We start from the raw sequence: 21,188 nt of genomic DNA on the forward strand, positions 1-21,188 counted from the left end.
AATAAGGAAATTATCTGGTCCCAAAAATTAAACAGGAGCATGTTACAGTTCTACTCAATCAGATAAAAGAAGAAACTGAGGTGAGCACCGCAGAGATTGGCAGGATAAGGGGTGGACTTTGACTAACCAGGGGTAAATGTACGACACTAATCCTCTTCTAGATACATGGTCTAGTCCAGCCACTAGGATGCAATGATGCATCAAATTAGGAAGTGAAAGGGGGCAGGTAAGAGTAATTAGGCTCTTTAGTAATGATTTCTGTAAACTCTGACTTTCTTCGACTATTCAGGGGCAGTATCTGCAGCGCACCTGGAACAATAGTAATTCCAAAGGCAAGGTAGGAACCAAATAGAGTTGACAGGTGTCTCCAATACCAACATGTCATGTGCTGCGGCACTGAAAATCTGTTTACTACCGAAATGTTTGAAGACGTGATAGCAAGAAGCAACTACCGATAAGGCCAATGCAAAGGTTTTTACTAAGTCGCACAAAATCAATAAAACATCGGTCAGAAGAGTGCAAGTTGCCTTCATAGTGCATGATGTTTGGTGGGTGTCAAAAGAATTTTGCGATGTGCATAATAGTGGGATGGCTTAATTTGTAGGTGGATGTTACTCTGTGTTGATTGTTAGCGTGGGACAGAGCACAGCGGGTGTTTGTTTTATAGTCATTAGCAACTGTGGAAGTGTTAATGTCTGTGTGTGGTGATGGTGGCGGAACACTGTCCTAGGTGAGCACACACACACACACTGCCATGCTAGGTTCACAATGTCAGATTTAAGTAAACATTTTCATGTCAGAATCTATTACAGTTGTATATATATTCAAATGTCAGGTTTTCACGTGGTTAAACATTCTTGGTGAGGTGTCCAAGTGTGCTTTTTATATTATAACACCCATTAAAGACACCTATTAAGGTCAGCGCATGGCAGAAACATTGAGTGGGCTGAACAGGCCAAGCAGTACTGCAGCTTGTTAGCACTGGCCCTGCCACACCAAATGTGGTATCTTAGGCGATTTGTTTATCCTGTGCTTTTTTCAGGACTCTTCTTCTCATGCATAACTCGTTAAGTCAGTTCTGCCTCTTTATGGAAAGGTCCATTTTAGCCTACATATACACATGGGCAGAAGCTTCTTAGACCAGCCACTGTATCAAAATGTTGAGGCAGCAGGATAAGCAGGCAACATGCATGGAGCCGTTAGACACTGGCAGACAGTGGGAGGTGAAGAATTCAGAGTGAGCATGTGCAAGGAGGGGGGAAGAAAAGTTGACACTGGCTACTTCCTTATTCCATAGGGAGCAGGCGGAAGGGACTACTCTTCACCAGGATGTTGCCACATCCTGACAAAGGCAGACCGGTCCTTCACAGGGAAGGCAGATAGGTTGACACCAGAAAGATGAAAGGATAAGGTGAGAACGTAGTAAGTGCTGAGAATGGGACACAGGTGTGACAAGGTTAGACAAACACTGGAGGGCAGCAGAAAAGGGTTCAGACACCAACCACTACACCAAAACATGAAAATAGAAATCCAACAACACTACTCTTTTCAGACATTCCTCTAGTATCGCAGAAGGCTACAGTAATTAAGACTTGTTACTTCTGTACCTCCTTTTCCATCTTCATCAAACACCACCGCTGGCATCTACTGGGTGCTACCACTTCTCAGGTCACATAACAGTGAGATACATGACACAGTTGGTAGAGATGGCACACAATACAGTGGGAATTATATTCATATGATACATAATACTACATTTCCCAGTCAGAAAGCGGCAGCCGCAGCCACCAGTGGGCCAGCACATGCACAGGCTTCTAGAGAAATAGGGACAGTTTGATGATTTAGGCCTGACTCACGCATAACTTACTTGTATAGCAACAGCAGTTATTGAAGCTCCTCTCAGTTTGCACTTGGCTTGACCCTTCACCTTTGCTTTCCCCCTGCCTGGTTGCCTTTCCGGATGTGCCTTGCTAATCTCCTTCAGACTCTGCCAAGTTTATACCTCCCAGTAAATCTCCTTCGTTCCCAGTGGTAACCCTCTTCAGTTCTTGTTTTGGTTTCTAAGTACTGGGTGAGCCCCAGTCAGAGGCATTTTTTTCCTACTTCCATGCTATGATTAGACTTTCTAGTACTAGGAGTTCTCTGTAGGTGGACACCTAACATTTACAAGTCTGACTCCAGATGCTGTACCTTTGAATCCAGTCCAGACCTTGCAACTACCAACCTGCAGGAGGCTTTGCCTTTCGTTCCCTCACATCATCTTTCCTTTAGCTTAGGCCTTCGTTACCATCCTTTACTGAATACAAGAGGTTGATTATAGGAGGAGCAGGAAGGATTAGCTCTGAAATCATCATGTTTGCAATACCGAGTCTATGACACAAATGAAGCCAAATATAAAAAGGTACCTTAATATCTTGTCATATTAAGACTATCCTAAAACATGTATTTAGTATATTTATTTATTTCTAACTTTAAACAGGTACACCAATGAAAAACAAGATAGTAAAAATGGAACATCAAACCTTTTGTTCTTCGGAGAGTTCGGAAACCCTCTTAACATCACACTTGTTAACGACGACGATCAATGGCTAAAACAAAAAAAGAATAATTTTTTTTAAAAGCCCACCAGGCTAGGGCCACTTCGGGTAGACGTCCCCGTAAAACTCTTAATTCACAAATGACAATGTACCACGGAAATGTAACATGGGATGATATACATGTATTATCAACCAAGGAATGTAGTAATGCTGTATACTTACGCTGACGTTTATTTAATAAAAACTTTTTTTTTTTTTTTTTTAAAAGCCCACCATCAACCTATGCAATGTGTGCAAACTAGTTTGCCATTAAGAATTTTTAAAAGAACCATACCTTATTGGCAAAAAGAGGTTTGATATTTCTGAAAAGCTCCATCTGCTCCTCCACATTGTGTCCACACTGCTCAGACACGTCCATTATGTAAAGCACAGCAGCTCGGAGATGTGCGAGTGCAGTGATAGCCTGCATTTCAATAGTATTTCTTTCTTCCAGAGGATGATCCAAGATCCCTGGAGTATCTACTACCTGCAATTTTGAGATTTTACTGGTCACTAAACCAAGAGTAAGCATGATAGAATAGTAAGAAAGCAGTAGTAGAAATTAAATTGCAAAATTTAAGATGTATGCTTCTCAAAGATTCACTTAGTAGCTGATACCCAGCAACATTTATAAGAAACCATAAAAAATTACATGGTGAAACTGAAAAATCTTTTCAATAGGTCATGCTGCCAATATACAAATAGCTGTAAATGGGGATATATCTGTTAAAGTTAGAATATAAATAGAAGTCAAGATTAACAAAAACGGCGGTGTGGCAATCATACGACTACTTCAAGGTTGTAGAGGTTGTGTAGTTGCTAACTCTCATGGTTGGGAAAATAATAAAACAAGTTTGACCTGGTCTAACAGCCAACATAAAAAGTACAAGATATTCTTTACAGCCTCAAAGACTAAATCAATTTTTCCAGATACTCTCAATATCTCCTCGCCTAATGTCAATAATTTAGTGAAATTGGGTGTCTCAAGTATATTATGACTAGTAGTTGCTCTATGTGAACACTGCACATAAAAAGACCTGCCAAATTAACACTCATTACCACCCTCCACAACACAAGACTTGTATCTATGGCATTAATAATTGTACCCAGTTAACGAGCCTTCGCTCACTCAAAGGTAAGTGCAGATAAGCCACACCTGCTGCATGCAAGCTTTATGCTGCTGAAACACTCATAACATTAGACATGAAAATTCACCACTGAATATTCATAAAGGAGTGTCGCGGGTAATGAACATTTAAACTATAAGCATCTGTACGTGGCAAGTAGAGCTGTAGATTCATATGCTCTTCATACTCCCGCCATCTAGTGTTGGGTCTGGAGTTGTGTAGGAAGCTGGCTCTGTATATACTATACCAAAGTGAGGTATAGTGTGAACAGAGTCCAGTGGAACCCCAAAGGTAGGCAGAGATAAAGTTAGATAGCACCCTACTCTCTATTTGTGGTAGTGTGTTCAAGCAGTAAGGCTTTATCAGAGGACAGAGTTAAGCATTTGTTGTACACACAGTCAGCAAATTAATTCACACACTCAAAGATTAAACTTCAGATCAATTGTTTTTGTAAAAAAATATTCTTTTAGTTATTTTATTTCCTAGAACCAAGCAAGCCTGGAACAGGTAAGTGAAAAATACTCTGCAGTACATATACCGTTGTAATACAGTTTGGATTGTAATTGCACTTTGTTTTGACTTACAATATTGTTTCTGAGAAATGCAATGCTTTGTAAATACTGTACATATCGTTTAGTAAAATACCATGTAAGTTACTTTTTAGATTACTTTTCTTACACAGTTTAGTATACCTGGATACTACACTTGAACATTTCCTGTAAACAGGTAAGTAAAAGCTTTTTTGTTAGTTCGTACAATTTTAAAGAATTTCTTTAGGTTTTCCAACTCCATACAGAAAAACAGTCAGTGTTGTCCTATGGAGGACAATAGTGTTATTGGTTTATAGGTAAGTGCTTTGTTGTGGGAGTTGGTGTTCTGGGGATAGACTCCGGGGTCCCCCAGGGTCAAGGATGCACTCTTGTTACACCCTCAGCGGCACTAGGGCGGTCGGAAACAGAGTGCTGAGGCCCAATGTTATCCAATAGGGGATAGGGGGCCTCCGGTTGGTGGCTGCTGACGAGCAGGCCACTGGGTTGTGGGAGGAATGGTCCTGGACTTAAGCCCAGGGCAAATGTTGGTTTAGGCCAGCACAAAAGATGCACCCTCAGCGGCACTGGGGCGGCCAGGTGCATAGTGCCGTTTTGGCGTCGGAAGCCCTGTAGCTTTCAATGGGGAGTGTCTGGTTTGCAAAAGCACTGCAGGCACAGGGACGACCACCACTTGAAGAGGTAAGATGGGATCTTAGGGGGTTGGTTAGGCACCTTCGGTTGGGCCACCCAAGGCTGCAGGGTGTCGGGTGCAGGGGTACCTTTTAGGGTCGGATCTTCTTACCAGCTCCTAGTCGCGGTTGGGGGGGGGGGGGGGTTGGGGCATTCCGGTTTGGGGCTGCAGGCGTTGGTTGTGGGCTTGAGGCAGGTCAGGGGTCACCAGATCTCGGGTCAGAATTGCTAGGGGGATCTCCTCTTGGTGTTGGGCCACTCAAATTCGGGCCATGGGTGTCGGGTGCAGACCCGCGGATCCTTGCAGAACTGGAGTCTGTTGTTTGAACAAACCCGGTGACCCCTAGAGACAGAGTCTTTGGGATTGAAGGCCGGCAGGTCCTTCGGGTTTGTCGAGGTTGCTGGCTGCAGGACACACCGGGATTTCACTGGAGTAGGTTCGAGGTGTGGACAGGCCGGGAGGGCTGGGGGCCAAGTCAGTGGGCGTCCTCCTCTTGTTAGCTTCAGCACGGCTGTTCGGTCCTTCTTTTCTTATTGAAGTTTGTCTGAGGAAGCAAGGTTTAGGGTTGCCCCTAAATACTAGATTTAGGGGTGTTATAGGTAAGTAAAAAGGTTGGGATCAATGGGTCCCACTATTATGCCACCCTACAGCGGGAGGGGGGCATAAGCCTTTCCTGGTTGGCTGGGTCCCCCCATCTACAAGATGGCGGGGACAGAGTTGAGCTTCACCTCATCTCCCCCACCTGAGGGGTGGACTTGGCAGAGGTGGGCACACCTCTCTTCCTCACTTGTTTTTCCCGCCGGTTCTCCTGCCCAAGTGGGGGTCAAAACCAGTGGGGACCAGTTGCTGAACACAGCAAGTGGCCTGGGGAAGCTCACAAATGCGGCAAGCCACTCAGCCTGGACACTAGTGCTAGGCCATTTTTCAGGGGGCATCTCCAAGATGCCCTCTGTGTGCATTTTTCATTAAATCCAACACTGGCTTAAGTGTGGGCTAAATGTGCTGAGAAGTTTGATACCAAACTTCTCAGTTTTCAGTGTAGCCATTATGGTGCTGTGAAGCTCGTAATGAAACTCCCAGCACCATATACTCTTAATGGCAGCACTGCACATAGAGTGCCCAGGAATGGACCTGGGTACGGTAGTGGTACAGGGTCATGCACCTGCACCCTCGCCACTGGTATGGTGCACCCAGCTAGAGGGGTGACTGATCTAGGTCAGGGCACTGGGTTGTAGGCACGGCACACAGGAATGTGTGCCATGTCGACTCTTCACTTTGTTCTGCACCAAAACACGCAGCCTCCAAATGCAGTGTGCGAGTGTAGTGGTACAGGGCCTCTAATGGTGGCACAATAAGTGCCGCAGCCCTTACAGGTCTTCCCTGGTCAAGTGCCCTGGGTACCAATGGTCCCATTGTTCAGGGGCAGACTTGTGGCCAGATATGCCAATTGTGTTTTGTTTTTAATGCAGGTTTAGGGAAAGAACATAGGCCCTGGGCACCTGATTGGGGGAAGCCCAGGGCACACTCAGTCAAAGCACATTAGCAGTTCAGCAAAAAGTGGGGGCTACCATGCAGAAAGAGGGCAATTTCTCACAAGTTTTTCTTTTAAGAAGTCTTCAGAGTCACGAGACTGGGCAACTCCTCCTCTTGACAATACTGCACATGGGCCTAGACTCCTTTGTTAGATGGTTTTCCGACAGGTGGGTGAGAAAGGAGTTTAGAGTGTGTCCAAGAACAAAGATAACCATGCTAAATGTAAATGTATCTTATATGTATGTAATGTAAATACAACAGCCACAGGCATCCGGGGAGGAGGGCATGTGAATCTACAGCACTACATGCCACAAACAGATGCTTACAGGGTTAAGTACCATTATCCATTCGATGCTATGTGTGACTGTAGATACACATGCTCTGAAAAGACTAAAGCAGTCCCTCCTTAGAATCGGTTGCTAGCCTGTGGGAGATGCAGTTATTGGGAAAAGGGTACATAGCAATGCCTGACCTACATTGGCCTGTTGGCGTGTTAACACATCCACACAATAGTGTTTGGTAAATGTGTGTGGGTTAAACCATGTAGCTGCTTCACAAATTTGAGCTATAGGAATATTTCCAAAAAAGGCCATAGTAGCTCCTTTTGTACGAGTGGAGTGTGCTCAGGGAGTAACTGGCAAAGTTATTTTAGCCTTAATGCAGCAAGTTTGAATACATTTCACTATCCATCTGGCTATGCCAGATTTGGATACAAGGTTGCCTTTATAAGGTGGACAAAAAGCTACCAAGAGTTGCTTTGTGTCCCTGAAAGTTTTAGTTCCATCTATGTAGAACACAAGTGCTCTTTGCATATCTAAGGGATAAAAAGCTCTTTCCGCTACAGAATAAGGGTTAAGGAAAAAAAATTGGGAGCTCAATGGACTGACTGATATGAAAGTGAGAGACTAATTAAGGTAGGAACTTCAGATTAGTACGAAGAACCAGTTTGTCTATGTATTTGGAAGAATACTTTTTACAAGGATAATGTCTGGAGCTCCTCAACATGACTGAGTGAGGTAATGGCAAGCAAGAATGCCACTTTCCAAGAGAGAAATTGAAGGGGACATGAGTGAAGAGGCTCAAAGGAGGGGGGCCCAGGAGTCTGGTTAGAACAATGTTAAGGTTCCAAGAGGGTGCTGGAGAAACCAGAGAAGGAATGACTATTTAGACCTTCCATAAAAACCTTAACGACTGGGATTTTGAATAGCGAAAGTTGCTGTCTGTTTTGGGGATAGGCAGCTATTGCGGCAAGGATTAACATATAGTTTCTAACCAGTCAGTGTAGTTTTGCAGCTTGAAGAATTTTCTGGATTCACATGCTGTGCAATATTTCGCCTTCTGGTGGTTGGGTCCGGAACTGTTGTATTTTCCTCTATTTCTCTCTTAGTGGGCGTTGACGTAGCACCATTTGGTGTCCCCTTGTGACGGAAGTTCCCATCTTTGGTCGCTATCTTCGGATACTTACTGCTGATGTACTTTGAATGCGTGTGCCCTGGGTTCCACACAAACAGGTAACCAGGGCCTATGTTCTTTACCTAAACTGCATTAAAAACAAAACCCAATTGGCACTCTTTGGACACAAGTCAGTCCCTTGTAAATGGTACCACAGGTATCAAGGGTACTGTGACCAGGGAAGGCCCCTTAGGGCTGCAGCACTTCTCTTGTCACCATAGGAGGCCCTGTACCTTTACAAACGCACACTGCCATAGCAGGCTGCGTGTGGCACACATCCCTGTGTGCCATGCCTACAACACACTGCCCTGTAATAGGTCAGCCACCCCTCTAGCTGGGTGCACTATACCAGTGGTGAGGGTACAGGTGCATGAGCACTGTACCTCTACAGTGTCTAAGTCCATTCTTAGACATTGTAAGTGCAGTGCTGCCATTAAAAGTATATGGTGCTGGGAGTTTGCAATTACTAACTCCACAGCCCCATAATGGCTTTCCTGAAACTTGGAAGTTTGGTATCAAACTTCTCAGCACTCTAAACCCACACCGATGCCAGTGTGGTATTTAATGAAAAAAGCACTAAGAGGGCATCTTAGAGATGCCCCCCTGAAAAACGATCTAACTCTAGTGTTCAGGCTGAGTGGCTGCTTTCACCTGCCACCGCCAGACATGTTTCAGGACCCCTGGGTCGACAGCCTGCAGCTCTCGGGGTCCTGAAACCATGCATTTCCTGGGCACTAGGTGCCAAGCCTCCTCCCCCAGGATGGGCAGAGTTCACGAAAGGGAAGCTTCAAAGATTTGCAGGCTTTGTGAGCTTCCCCAGGCCACTTGCTGCTTTCAGCAACTGGTCTCCACTGGCTTCGACCCCCGCTTTGGACGGGAGAACCAGCGGGAAATACAAGTGAGGAAGAGAGGTGTTCCCACCTCTGCCAACTCCACCCTTCAGGTGGGGGAGAAGAGGTGAGACACAACTCTCAGTCCCCGCCATCTTGCAGGGGTGGGGGGACTCAGCCACTAGTGCCGCTGAGGGTGTAAGAAGAGTGCATCCTTGACCCCTGGGTCCAACCCCAGAAAACCAACTCCCACAACAAAGTACGTACCTTTAAACCAATAACACTATTTTCCTACATAGGGTAACACTGGTTTTCTGTGAAAAGTGTGGAGTTGGAAAACCTAAAGAAATTCTTTAAAATCGTACTAACAAAGACACTTTTACTTACCTGTTTACAGGAAATGTCCCAGAGCAGTACCCAGGCATACTGCACTGTGTAAGAAAAGTAATCTCAAAACTAACTTACATGTAATTTTACTAAAGACCCTATACAAAGTATATGTACTGTAGTCTGAAAACCATTGCATTATAAGCAACACTATTGTAATCAAATCACATTTACAATTGCAATTCAAACTGTGTTACAACTGTATGTTTACTGCAAAGTATTTATCACTTACCTGTGCCAGGCTTGCTTGGTTCTAGAAAATAAAATAACAAAGAATATTTTTATACAAATACAATTGGTAGGAAGTTCAGTCTTTAAGTGTGTAAATTCATTTGCTGACAGAGTGTGTACAACAAATGCTTAACACTGTCCTTTGATAAAACCTTACTGTGAGAAGCTGGGTTTCTGTTGCAGTAACCCCCCCCCCCCCCTCCCCCCCGCCACACTCTTGGTCAGACTACTGATGCACTTTGTCATGATGTGCCCTGGGTCCCTGCCAATCAGGTACCCAGGGCCTGTGTTCTTTCCCAAAAACTAACCCAAACCCAATTGGCATCTCTGGCCACAAATAACCCCCTTATAAAGCTGGAGAGGAAGCCGACGAAGCAGGGAGCGGCGGATTACTGAGCGTTGAAGCTCGTATCACCCACCTACCTTAAAGGCACCTGGGTGTTCTGCACTCCCGCTATCCCCGCGGCTCCCACGCCGAAGAATCACCTGATTAAGACCGCGGGAGAAGCGGTTCGGATCGGACCGGGCTGCTGTTTGACCCGCGATCGGTAAACCTACGGCTGCCGGTAATTACTCTCCAACCCGACGCCGAGCAAAGCTCCTGCGTTGACCTGCTGTTCTTACCCTTGCTACGACTGCTGCAGGATTCCGCGAGTGGCCGCGAGTGAACCTCAAACGCGGCAGGAGCCGCAAGTGACTCCCGAACGTGGCAGGAGCCGCAAGTGAGCCTCGAACTGGCAGGAGATGCGGGTGAGCCTCGAAAGCAGCAGGAGTCGCGAGTGAATCGCGAACGTGGCAAGGGCCACGAGTGAGCATCATACGCGACTGCAGCCGCGAGTGACTCTCGAACAAGCAGTACAAACTCCCACATCGCATGACTGTCGTTCCGCTCGCAGACTCAGTCCAGTCCTGGTCTTCCCTGAGACCGTGAGACCCGCTGTGAGAGCGGGAGAGCAGGAGAGCAGCAGTAATAGGCAGCGGTAGCATCCAAGCGGAACCGAGAATCGCGGGTTTCTGAGAGCCGCGAACCGAGAACAAGAACTGAATCGGGAGCTAAGCCGCGTTGGAGCCGAGGGAGGCTGCTGAATCCGGGAGACTCCGGCAAGGTCCCAGGTGAACCTCAGCGAGCCTCAGGGAGCACTACTGGGGGTGAAACCAACAGCTGCAGAGCAGCAGCAGAATTACAGGGGCTCTAAATACTGGGAACCAGGAACCTCTGGTGTGCTGCCCGAGACTGTGAAATTTTAACATAACTTAACATAACCTAACCAAGCATTAGGGATGGCCCCCAAGAAACTTAAAAAGAACCTGGAACTTAAATTGAGACCAAGAGTGACCCTAGTTAGCCCGTGTGCCTCAGAAGGAAGTGGAGAGGGCCCGGAGACGAGCCCAGGAAAAAAAGCAAAGAAAAGAGCAAAAAGATGTGTGGCCGTAAGCAAAAAACAGGGTGGTAATGCCTCAAGTTCTCTAAAAGAATTTGTGGGGAGACATTTTAAAAAAGATTTCTCACCAGCAAAAGCCCCCGATATAGAAAAAATAGAGGCTGCGCCGCTAAATGAGAGGGTGAGTAAAAGTGGGAACGGGATTGTGAACATTTCCCTACCGCTTGAGAATCACACAATTGAAGCAGTAACTATGGCCAATCAGTCCCTACAATTTATATTGTCGTCACCACGGCTGTCCTCTTCACCACGAGGTCTTCTTATTTATGAACAAGAGACAGGACAGCAGGATACCCTAATTTCAGAGGTGGACTCAATGATAGAGGAAGAGGAGGTACCAGGTAGAGAGTTAAATCAAATGAGGAAAGAAAAGCAGAACCCGCTTGAGAACTCGAAAAAAACAGCGACAGAACAAAGCGTGGAATTAAATCTAAACTCTGAACTAAATTTGGAACTTCTGCTACACCTGCCTCGTCGATGCTGGACCTCATGTTAATACTACAGAGAACTCTACAAGGCCTTCTAGAAGTCACGTTGACAAACAATGATATTCTAAAAGTACAGAAAAAGTACCTAGCTAAGATAGAGAGTGAGCTACAGGGGATTAGATCCCAAATGCCTTCTATGGTAAGACCTGTCCCAGATACTGATCCTCAGCCCATGGTAGAGGAACACCTCGAACCAGCCGACTTACCTAAAGAAAAATCGGAGGTCTATATTTCAAAATGGCCAATGAGAGTAATAAAAAGAGGCGAGGTCTCTAGATTTATGCCAGCAAACAGAGTAGGGCGAGTAGGAAGGAAACCATTAAAAAAGGATAGTAACAAGGGAAGTAACAAGATAGTGAAAAGATCATGGGCGGGGGAAAAGGCACTCAACCCCATCAGGAGTATAATAAAGAAGAAAATCCCAGAGAAACAAAATAAAAGGGTTCAACTAGATAGCAATACAAGTACGCAGGAGAAACAAGTTAGAAATAAAACTCCACCTCAGCCTAAGAATCCCGGTAGTTGCTTGGGTCATGGCTATGGAGGAAATAATCAAACTAGGAATACTTCGGTGGTAGGAATTAATAGGCCCATAAACCAGATAAATAAGGTACAAATGATACAACAGCAGGCAGTAAAAGGTGCAAGGAAGGAGGGTAAGTGGTTATATTTTGAACCAATACCAATAGGTAAAGGGGGTAAGAAGTCAAGGAAGAGGTTGCCACTAAACAGGTCACAACTTCTGCAAGCGTTCGCCAAGTGCCCAAATTTGAAAGGGATAGGGTCAAACGATTTAAAACAAGTGGGATTTAGGCAAAATATAGAGGGAAAGGATGTGACCAGAGTATTGATGTACTCGGACCTGGTAAAGATTACGATTGAAAAAGCAGAGAGTGAGGTACAGAAAGAAGGGATACGGATACTATCCGAAGAGGAAGTTCAAATAGAAGTAGAAGGGATAGAGCAGCAGGGTAAAAAAATGTTAAGGTACCATGCAGGATTAAGAAAGAGACAGGTAAGGACAATTGATATGGAAGAAGATGAAGGAGCTGACTTGCGAAACCTAAAAATAGTAGTAAATAATTCAGATATGGAAAATTGGTGGGGGAACTGGAGTCAGGGATCATGCCACGGGGGTCCCTCAAACGGGTATACTGAGGGGCGGGGGGAGGAAGGATACCTAGATGACGTTGAATAGGTAAAAGGCATGCCGCATGGCATAAGAATTGCTTCCTGGAACATAAATGGTCTCGGAGATCAATTCAAACAAGAAAACATAAGGGAACTAGGGAAAAACACCGAGATCATCTGTATCCAGGAAACTTGGCTATGCGGCAAGACCCCGACATTTGTTGGCTTCCGCCAGTTTAATCGCTTAGCAAAGAAGCAAAGATTTGGGCGCCCGGCAGGGAGAATAATGACATTGCTATCAACCAAAATAGTGAAAAAGGTGTTCGAAATAACTGGGAAATGTAAATGGTTACTCGCATGTAGGGTACCCTTATCTACCTCTGACAAAAAGAACACAATGGTGCTGTTAAATGTGTATATGCAATGGGGTTCCAGAGAGGAATATGCTGTCGAAATGGGGAATTTTAAAGATGATATGGACATAATTTGTGAAAAATATGGCATGGATCTGATCATATTAATGGGCGATTTTAATCATAAACTGGACCCAAAGAAAGTAGATTGTTGGTCCCAAGAATTGCTGGAGGCTTATGATATAATACAAGCAACTTTCCCAGAAGATCAACCTTAGACTGTCCAGCAAAGAAAACATTTAAATTAGGTTTGCAAAACTGCCCAATAGATTATGTATTTACGACACCCTGGTGCTTCCAACAAATTCAAGATTTTAGGATTACTAATAGAGAAGGAAGTGACCATAACGTCTTAGAATTAGAGCTCCCAAATGTACATTTGAACCACTGTAATAAAGTTATTCACCAAGAGGTGGGATACCCCAGGCGGATCACCACAAGACTAACAGAAGAGTATGTAGCCCGGCTAGTAAAACTGCAGCAGAACTTAGATCTGGGCACACTAAGTGGCCAGAGCTTGGATTGGTATGTGGGAAAAATTGAAGAAGTGGTCCAAAGCCTCAGCGATGGTCTGAGGAAAGAAAAAATAGATGATAAAAGGAACCAAAGAAAGCCGGAGAGACAAGAAAGATGGTTTACAAAGAATTGTTTGGGAAAGAAGAGAGAATTGAGGAGAACAGCACGTAGCCTAAGTATAAAGTATGATCAGGGTAAGGCTGATACCCTCTTGAAATTAAAAAGAGATTATAATATGTTAATTAGGAGGGCAAAAAGAGAGTATAAAGAAGGCTGCTGGAAAGAGCTGCTTGAGACAATAGAAACAAAGAATATACGCCAGTTCTGGAAATTAATTCAATCAGCAGTAGATCGCCCAGTGACCAAAATGAATTGTGTGGTAGAAGCAGCAGCTTGGGAGGAATATTTGCTGGAATTATACAGCCCAGGCAGAGAACCAGAAGAGGGTTTGCAACCAGATTTGAGCGGTCTGGTAGCAGTCTTAAAACCCGACTTTTCGGCCTCTGAAGTGAAAAAAAACGATAAAACGTTTAACCTCCCTGCCCTGATAATTAAAACTCAGTTGGACTGGTGGGCAGAATTCTTTGCTAAGATGTTCCAAGTCATTTTAGAAACTGGGAAGTTCCCTAACAATTGGAAGGGTGCAATAATAAGGCCCCTACACAAGAAAGGCGATATGCAAGCCCCAAAAAACTATAGATTAATTAATCTAATAGATATTGGGGAAAAGGAAGCTACATAAAAGGCATACAGCGTTTTGTATGGGATAAACTTAAGCAACGGTAGAAATTTCATCTATGCTCAAAAACCCTTACCCCAAGTATATAAACAATAAAGCTTAAATACTAGTTATAGATTCATTGGTTTTAATCAACTGCTGCGAAAGAGAAAGGATGTGGAAAATGAATCCCCCTAAATGAGAGTATCAATGATACCGCCGACTAACAACTTTTAAGGTTATTTTGATTATTTAACTGTGTATTTAATAATGAAAATATGGATGCTACCAGGAAAGAAGGTAGTCACCGGCCCCTTCTTAACAAAGCATTAAGCTAAATTAGTTCTAAGGAATCAGGTGGTTTTAATTGTTTATATGATCCTTTTATTGTATGGTTTTATTGCTTATGAGATTTTACATGTGTTTAAAGATTATGGTGTTAATGAAATGTATTGTTGTTGTATGATATGATCACTTTTATGGCATTAAGTTGTCAAAGTATTCTTGACCACAGGTCAGCCCCTGGTAAATGGTACAACGGGCAATGTGACCAGGGAAGACCTTTATGGGCTGCAGCACTTCTTGTGCCACCCTTAGAGGCCCTGTACCTTTACACACACACTGAATAAACAAATAAATAGTGCCTTTGCAGGCTGTGTGTCTTGGTGCAGAACAAAGTGAAGAGTTGACATGGCACACTTCTGTGTGTGCCATGCCTACAACACACTGCCCTGGCATCAATCAATTACCACTCTAGCTGAGTGCACTATACCAGTGGTGAGGGTACAGGTGCATGAGCCCTGTACCCCTACAGTGTCTAAGTCCATTCTTAGACTTTGTAAGTGCAGTGCTGTCATTAAGAGTATAAGGTGCTGGGAGCTTGTCATAACGATTTCCACAGCACCATAATGGCTACACTGAAAACTGGGAAGTTTGGTATCAAACTTCTCAGCACATTAAACCAACACTGATTCCAGTGTGAAATTTAATGGAAACTGCACATAGATGGCATCTTAGAGATGCCCCCTGAAAAACGACCAGCCTCTGGTGGGTTCCCTGACTGGTACACACCAGCCTGCCAACACAAGACATGTTTCTGGACCCCTTGGGTGGAAACCTTTGCTCTCAAAACAAAGCCTTCCTGGGCGGAAGTGTCACACCTCTCCCAGGCTAGAAAGAGCCATCTGTGGCAGGGGAGCGTCAAAGGCGTGGCAGCCATTGTAACGCGACCCCCAGCCTCTCCTGCTATCAGAAGCAGGCTCCTCTTCCTATCTCCCCTCCTATTCGGCGGGAAGATACTGTGAGAAAGTGGGTTTCTGTTGCAGTAACCCCCCCCTTTTTTTTGCCTAATAGCTGATGCACTTTTCCTTGTTGTGCCCTGGGCTCCTGCCAATCAGGTGCCCAGGGCCTATGTTCCTTCCTTAAAACACACAAACTCCCAATTGGCAAACCCTGGCCACATGTCAGCCCCTGGTAAATGGTACCCTAGGTACCCAGGGCCTTGTGACCAGGGAAGGCCTCTAAGGGCTGCAGCACTCCTTGTGCCACCCTTAGAGGCCCTGTACCCTTACACACACACACTGCCTTTGCAGGCTGAGTGTCTGGGTGCAGGACAAAACAAAGAGTCGACATGGCACACATCTCTGTGTGCCATGCCCATTACCTATACTGCCAAGGCATATGTCAGCCACCCCTCTGGCTGGGTGCCTTATGCCTATGGTGTGGGCACAGGAGCAGGAGCCCTGTGCCCCTACAGTACCCAGGTCCATTCCTGGGCACTGTAAGTACAGTGCTGCCTTTTACAAGTACATGGTGCTGAGAGCTCGTCAAACACGAACTCCACAGCACCATAATGGCAACACTGAAGACTGGGAAGTTTGGTATCAAACTTCTCAGCACATTAAACCCACACTGATGCCAGTGTGGGATTTAATGTACTAAGCACCCCAGAGGGCATCTTAGAGATGCCCCCTTACAGCTAACCTACAATCCACGTCTGCTCTGAGGCTGCCCAGGCTGCCACACAGCAGACACGTTGCTGGACCCCTGGGTGGGAGAGCCCCTGCTCTCCCGGGCCTGCAACAATGCACATCCTGGGTGAGGTGAGAAATCTCCTCCCCCAGGATGAGCAAAGGGAAGCTTCAAAGGCATGCCGCCAGTTGGAGTTTCCCCAGGCCACTGCAACCCCCCACTCTGGCAGGAAGCTTGTCCGGAAACCCCATACAAGGACAGGGGATGTGCCAGCCTGCCCACCCCACCCCTCAGGTGGGGGAGGCGAGGTGAAGCACATCTCCGGGCTCTCGCCATCTTGAAGATGGGAGGCCCTACCCTATCAGGATTAGGCTACTGCCCTCCTCCCACAGGAGAGAGGCAGGATAGGGGGTGTACCCACCCCAGGACAAGGACCCATTGGTCCCTGGCCTTCACCTACCTGTAACGCCCCTAAATCTAGTATTTAGGGGCCCCCTGAACCTTCCTTCCGCAGATTCCAGATAGAAACCTACAAGAAGAGCAAGAAGAAAAAAGACCTGCCCTGCAGCTGCTAAAAAGAGGAAGACACCAACTGCTTTGGCCCCAGCCCTACCGGCCTGTCGACCCTCGAACCTGCTCCTGCTCCAGCGCGGCATCTCTTGTGGCCAGCAACCTCAAAAACCCCGGAGGACCTGGCTACCTTTGACCTCTGATTCCCTGGGACTCCCATGAGTAGAGGCTCTACTCGAGAAACCTATTCCTAACTCCTGGCAGCAGCCCGGAACCGCGGACCCAACACACTCTGCACCAGCCAAGCCTGGCCAGTGCCGGAGTGGACAAAGACCCTGAGGACGACCCCACGGCGACTGTGACCCCGAGTCCGGCACCCAAGGACCCCCCTCGACATCCTGGACGAAGCCTGCAGCCTCAGAACCGAGTGCCACCCCAGCCGCGATCAACCAGAGGGTAAGATTCCCGACGTCAAAAGGCACCCCTGCACCCGGCGCCCTGCGGCCCCCTGTGCCCAATCCCGGGGTACCCACCTAACCTACAACTACCCAACTTACCCCTCGAAGTGGTGGTGGCACCGGAAACATCCTCGTCCCCGAGCCTGCAGCCTTTTTCCAAACCGGAACATTCCCATTGACTTTCATTGAGCGCCCGAAGGCTCAAAAGCACCCTGCACCCAGCCGCCCGAGTGGCCCTGGCAGTGCACTCTCTACACTAACTTACTTCCCCACTTGCCCTGAGTAAGTGACCAGGAGCCCAGCTCCCACAGACGCGTGGCTTGCCAGACAGCAGCCACCAACCAAGGCCCCCCTATCCCTCATAGGATAACATTGGGCCTAACTCACTCTGCACCCGGCCGTCCTGAAACCGCTGAGGGTGAACCAACTGTACCTACCTGACACTGGGGGACCCCTGAGTCTATGCCCGGAATTTCAACTCTGCCAGTCGAGTACTTACCCTTAAACCGCTAACTTCATTTTCCTCATAGGGTAACATTGACTGGCTTTTTCTTCAAAAATCTTCTAAGTGTGAACTTTTCAAAACTGTAAAAATTCACCAAAAATCAGCCAAGTGACAAAAACGAATTTACTCACCTGTTCCTGGGTGAGCTCCCAGTGCTGGATCTTGGTGCCCAGCCCTGACCCTGAAAAGTACTCACAACTATACTTACCTCTAACTCATTTTTCTCCCATAGGAAACCATTGTCTGCTTTTCTGTGAAATTTCTTCTAAGTGTCTATTTTTGCAAATTTGAAATATTCTTTTAAAATCGTACCATTTCTGCAAACGAAATTACTTACCTGTTTTTGATAAGGACCCCAGTCCTGGGTCTAGGCACCCAGTCCTGGATTACTAAAGTAACGATAAAGTACTCTACCTGCAATTTGAATTTCTTGCCATAGAGATCCATTGAATGTTTTCTGTGAAATATTTTCTAAGTGCTAACTTTTGAAATAGCTAAATATTATTTAAAAATCATTACAGTTATTAAGTCGACTTTCATCACTTGATTCTGAATACTGACCCCAGGCTGGTTCTAGGATCCAGACCTGGAATTCCAAAAGTAATCTGAAAAGTAATTTATTACAAATAACCTGAATTTACCATTGAGCTCAATGCATTGTTATGTTTAGGAAATAGGATTGTTTATTGCAACCAACTGTGACTGTTTACACAAATTTATTGCTTGAAACAAAAGTATTTATATTCAACCTCTCATTCTGAGAAAGTATATTTTTACCCCCTTTGTGGTTCTAAAAATAAAACAAGCATATATTTTATATATACAAATCATTGGCCTAGAGTTCAGTTATTGAGTGTGTGAAACCATTTGCTGACTGAGTGTGTACAATAAATGCTTTACACTGTCCTCTGGTACTGCCTTACTGCTCGACCAAGCTACCACTTTTGAGAGTAAGGTCATACCTAACTTTGACCTCTATCAGCCTCTGGGGGACTGTGGACTCTGTACACCCTGTACCTATTAGGGAACAGTATATACAGAGCCACTTTCTCACATTGGTGGATCAGCGGTGGGATACAAACTTGCATTTGTTGGACTACTTGGTTACCATCTGATCACACGACAGAACTCTTAAAAATTGCCTTTAGAATTCTGATTGGTTTTTCCAAAATTACTAAAAGTCTTGCTAGGGCCTTGCTTAAGTCCCATTAGAATTTTAGAAAAATAAAAGTCACTATAGTCAGGGTAGAGGGTTAGAACTATCAGGTTAGAATGTCTCAAACAAACCCAGCTATTAGTGATAATAATAACATGGACCTGGTGGAGGAGCTCGACCTCACACCTTACTTACACTTGTCTTTCAAGGAATTGAGGTCCTTATGTAAACTCAAAAATTTACAAATGGGTCAGCATCCAACCAAACAAGGGCTCCAGGAGCTCCTGGCTGAGTATGCTAAAGACCACCCATCTGAACATGGTGATGGCCAGTCAGATGAGGAAAGGGAAACAGGGGAGGAGGACAGCAACCTCCCCATACTATTCCCTAGGGAGGAGATGGCACCCATACCCTCCAACTCAAGACATAGCATCTGGGCACCTAGAGACCACACAGGTGGCTCTGGTCCCAGAGACAACACTGGGGGTCCCCCCAGTGAAGAGGACAGCCTTATGAGGCTGGCCAAAAGAATAGATCTAGAGTCCAGGCTCCTGGCTCTAGAAAAGGAAAGGAGAGAGATGGGTTTAGCACCCATCAATGGTGGCAGCAATAATAAAAACAAGGATAGGGAGGAAACTTCTGACCTTAAAATCCCCAAAGGGATTGTCCCTAAATTTGAGGAAGGTGATGATATCACCAAATGGTTCACAGCCTTTGAGAGGGCTTGTGATATCAGGAAAGTAAAGAAACCTCTCTGGGGGGCACTCCTGTGGGAACTGTTCTCTGGTAACTGCAGGGACAGGCTTCTGACTCTCTCTGGGCCAGAAGCAGGATCCTATGACCTCATGAAGAAAGCTCTGATTGAGGGATTTGGATTCACCACTGAGGAGTATAGAATTAGATTCAGGGGGGCTCACAAAACCCAGACCCAGTCCTGGATTGATTTTGTAGATTTCTCAGTGAAAACACTGGATGGTTGGTTAGCTGGACATGGTGTGCAGGATTTTACTGGATTGTACAATTTATTCATGAAGGAACATATTTTGAGTAACTGCACAAATGAAAAGTTGCATCAGCATTTGGTAGACCTAGGTCTAAAATCCCCCCAAGAATTGGGAAAAAGAGCAGACCACTGGGTCAAGACTAGGGTGACTAGGACGTTCACTGGGAGGGACCAGAACCAAGGGGTCCCAAAACCTCCCCAGAAGAAAGAGAGTGAACCCCTTGTGGATAAAAGAAAGGAGTCCCAGGTAGCCCCCCAAAAACCTGACCAGGAGGGTGGGCCCAAAGACACCTCACAAACTAAACCAGGGTACCAAGGTAAGAATTGGGATCCCAACAGAATATGGTGTTTCAACTGTCAGAAGGCTGGACACCACACCCAGGACTCTAGCTGTCCTAAAAATAAGGTTCCCAGTACAGCTCCAGGGGTGACTAGTGTAGCCCCAGGGGTTGCCAGTGTAGCTTGGGAGGGAGGGTCCTCAGATGAGGAAGTCCTCCTAGCTTTCAACTGGGGAATGGGCCCAAGAAGCAAGCTGGAGATCCCAGAAGGAAGTAGACACTTCCACCACCTACTGGTGAATGGAATCCCAGCCACTGCCCTGAGAGATACCTGTGCCAGTCACACTGTGGTACATGACAGGTTGGTATTCCCACACCAATATGTCTCAGGGGAAACAAGAAGGGTAAGAACTGTCCCAGGGGGAGTCACTGTTAGGCCTGTGGCTATAGTGCCCCTAGCCACAGCTGGGTCCCTTAGATGGAGGAAAGTGATAGTCAGTAAAAACCTCCCCCTTGATTGTCTCTTGGGGAATGATCACTTAGATGTGGAACTGAGCCAAAGAGAGGTGCTGGCCCAATGCCAGGCCTCGCCCAAAGAACCTGTGGGGGCTCAACCTGCAGTCAGTGCAGCTGAGTCCCAAAAGAGTGAGAAGAAACAGGGTAGGAAAGGTGGGCAACTGTTAGCCACAGTTCCAGAGAGCCAGGGAGATGCTATCCCAGTAAGGGAAAACTCCCACAATGGCACTGGTAAAGCCCCCCCTAGCCAACAGCAAGACCTGACTAGTCAGGCAACTGTCCAGCCTGAATTAGTGGCTCCTCAGGTGGCAGAACAAGGGGTAGAGGAGGGGTGTTCCCTACCAAGAGTAGGGACCCCCTATCCTCAAACAGACCAACAGCCAGGACCCAAAGAGAACTATAAAATAGCCCCCTCACTTGCCAGTCAGGAGCTAAAGGTATGGTACTGGGCACTGACAGCTGTCAGCAGCCTCTGCTGGGTGTTAGCCTTCATGGCAGCCCTATCCTTGGCATGGTGGCCTAACCCCCTGCCAAATAGCAAGTCAGGCCCCCTGACCTTATTGGTCATGGTGGGGTTGCTCAAGCTGTGGGTAGCCTCTGTGGGTAAGCTGGGCCTAGCCCTGGCTAAGTTAGAAACTACCGAGGTATACACCTCTAAACCCAAAATAGAAAGATGGGACCAGGACAGTAAAAGACAAGGAGAGGAGCCTTGGGAGTTAGGTCCTG

At 46.1% G+C, this 21,188-nt stretch overlaps 1 protein-coding gene across 1 annotated transcript in view; it reads right to left on the bottom strand.

The window, feature by feature from the left end:
* The window catches only part of GTPBP4 (GTP binding protein 4), a 195,012-nt gene that overhangs the window by 96,857 nt on the left and 76,967 nt on the right, over positions 1–21,188 (bottom strand). Inside the window, exons 7-8 of the mRNA XM_085631911.1 lie at positions 2,872–3,063; positions 2,523–2,588 (exon numbers count right to left, since the gene is read on the bottom strand). Coding sequence (XP_085488037.1) covers positions 2,523–2,588; positions 2,872–3,063 — 258 coding nt within the window. The remainder of the gene's footprint in view (positions 1–2,522; positions 2,589–2,871; positions 3,064–21,188) is intronic.

The sequence above is a fragment of the Triturus cristatus genome, chromosome 10, assembly GCF_964204655.1.
Source record: "Triturus cristatus chromosome 10, aTriCri1.1, whole genome shotgun sequence".
Lineage (NCBI taxonomy): Eukaryota > Metazoa > Chordata > Amphibia > Caudata > Salamandridae > Triturus > Triturus cristatus.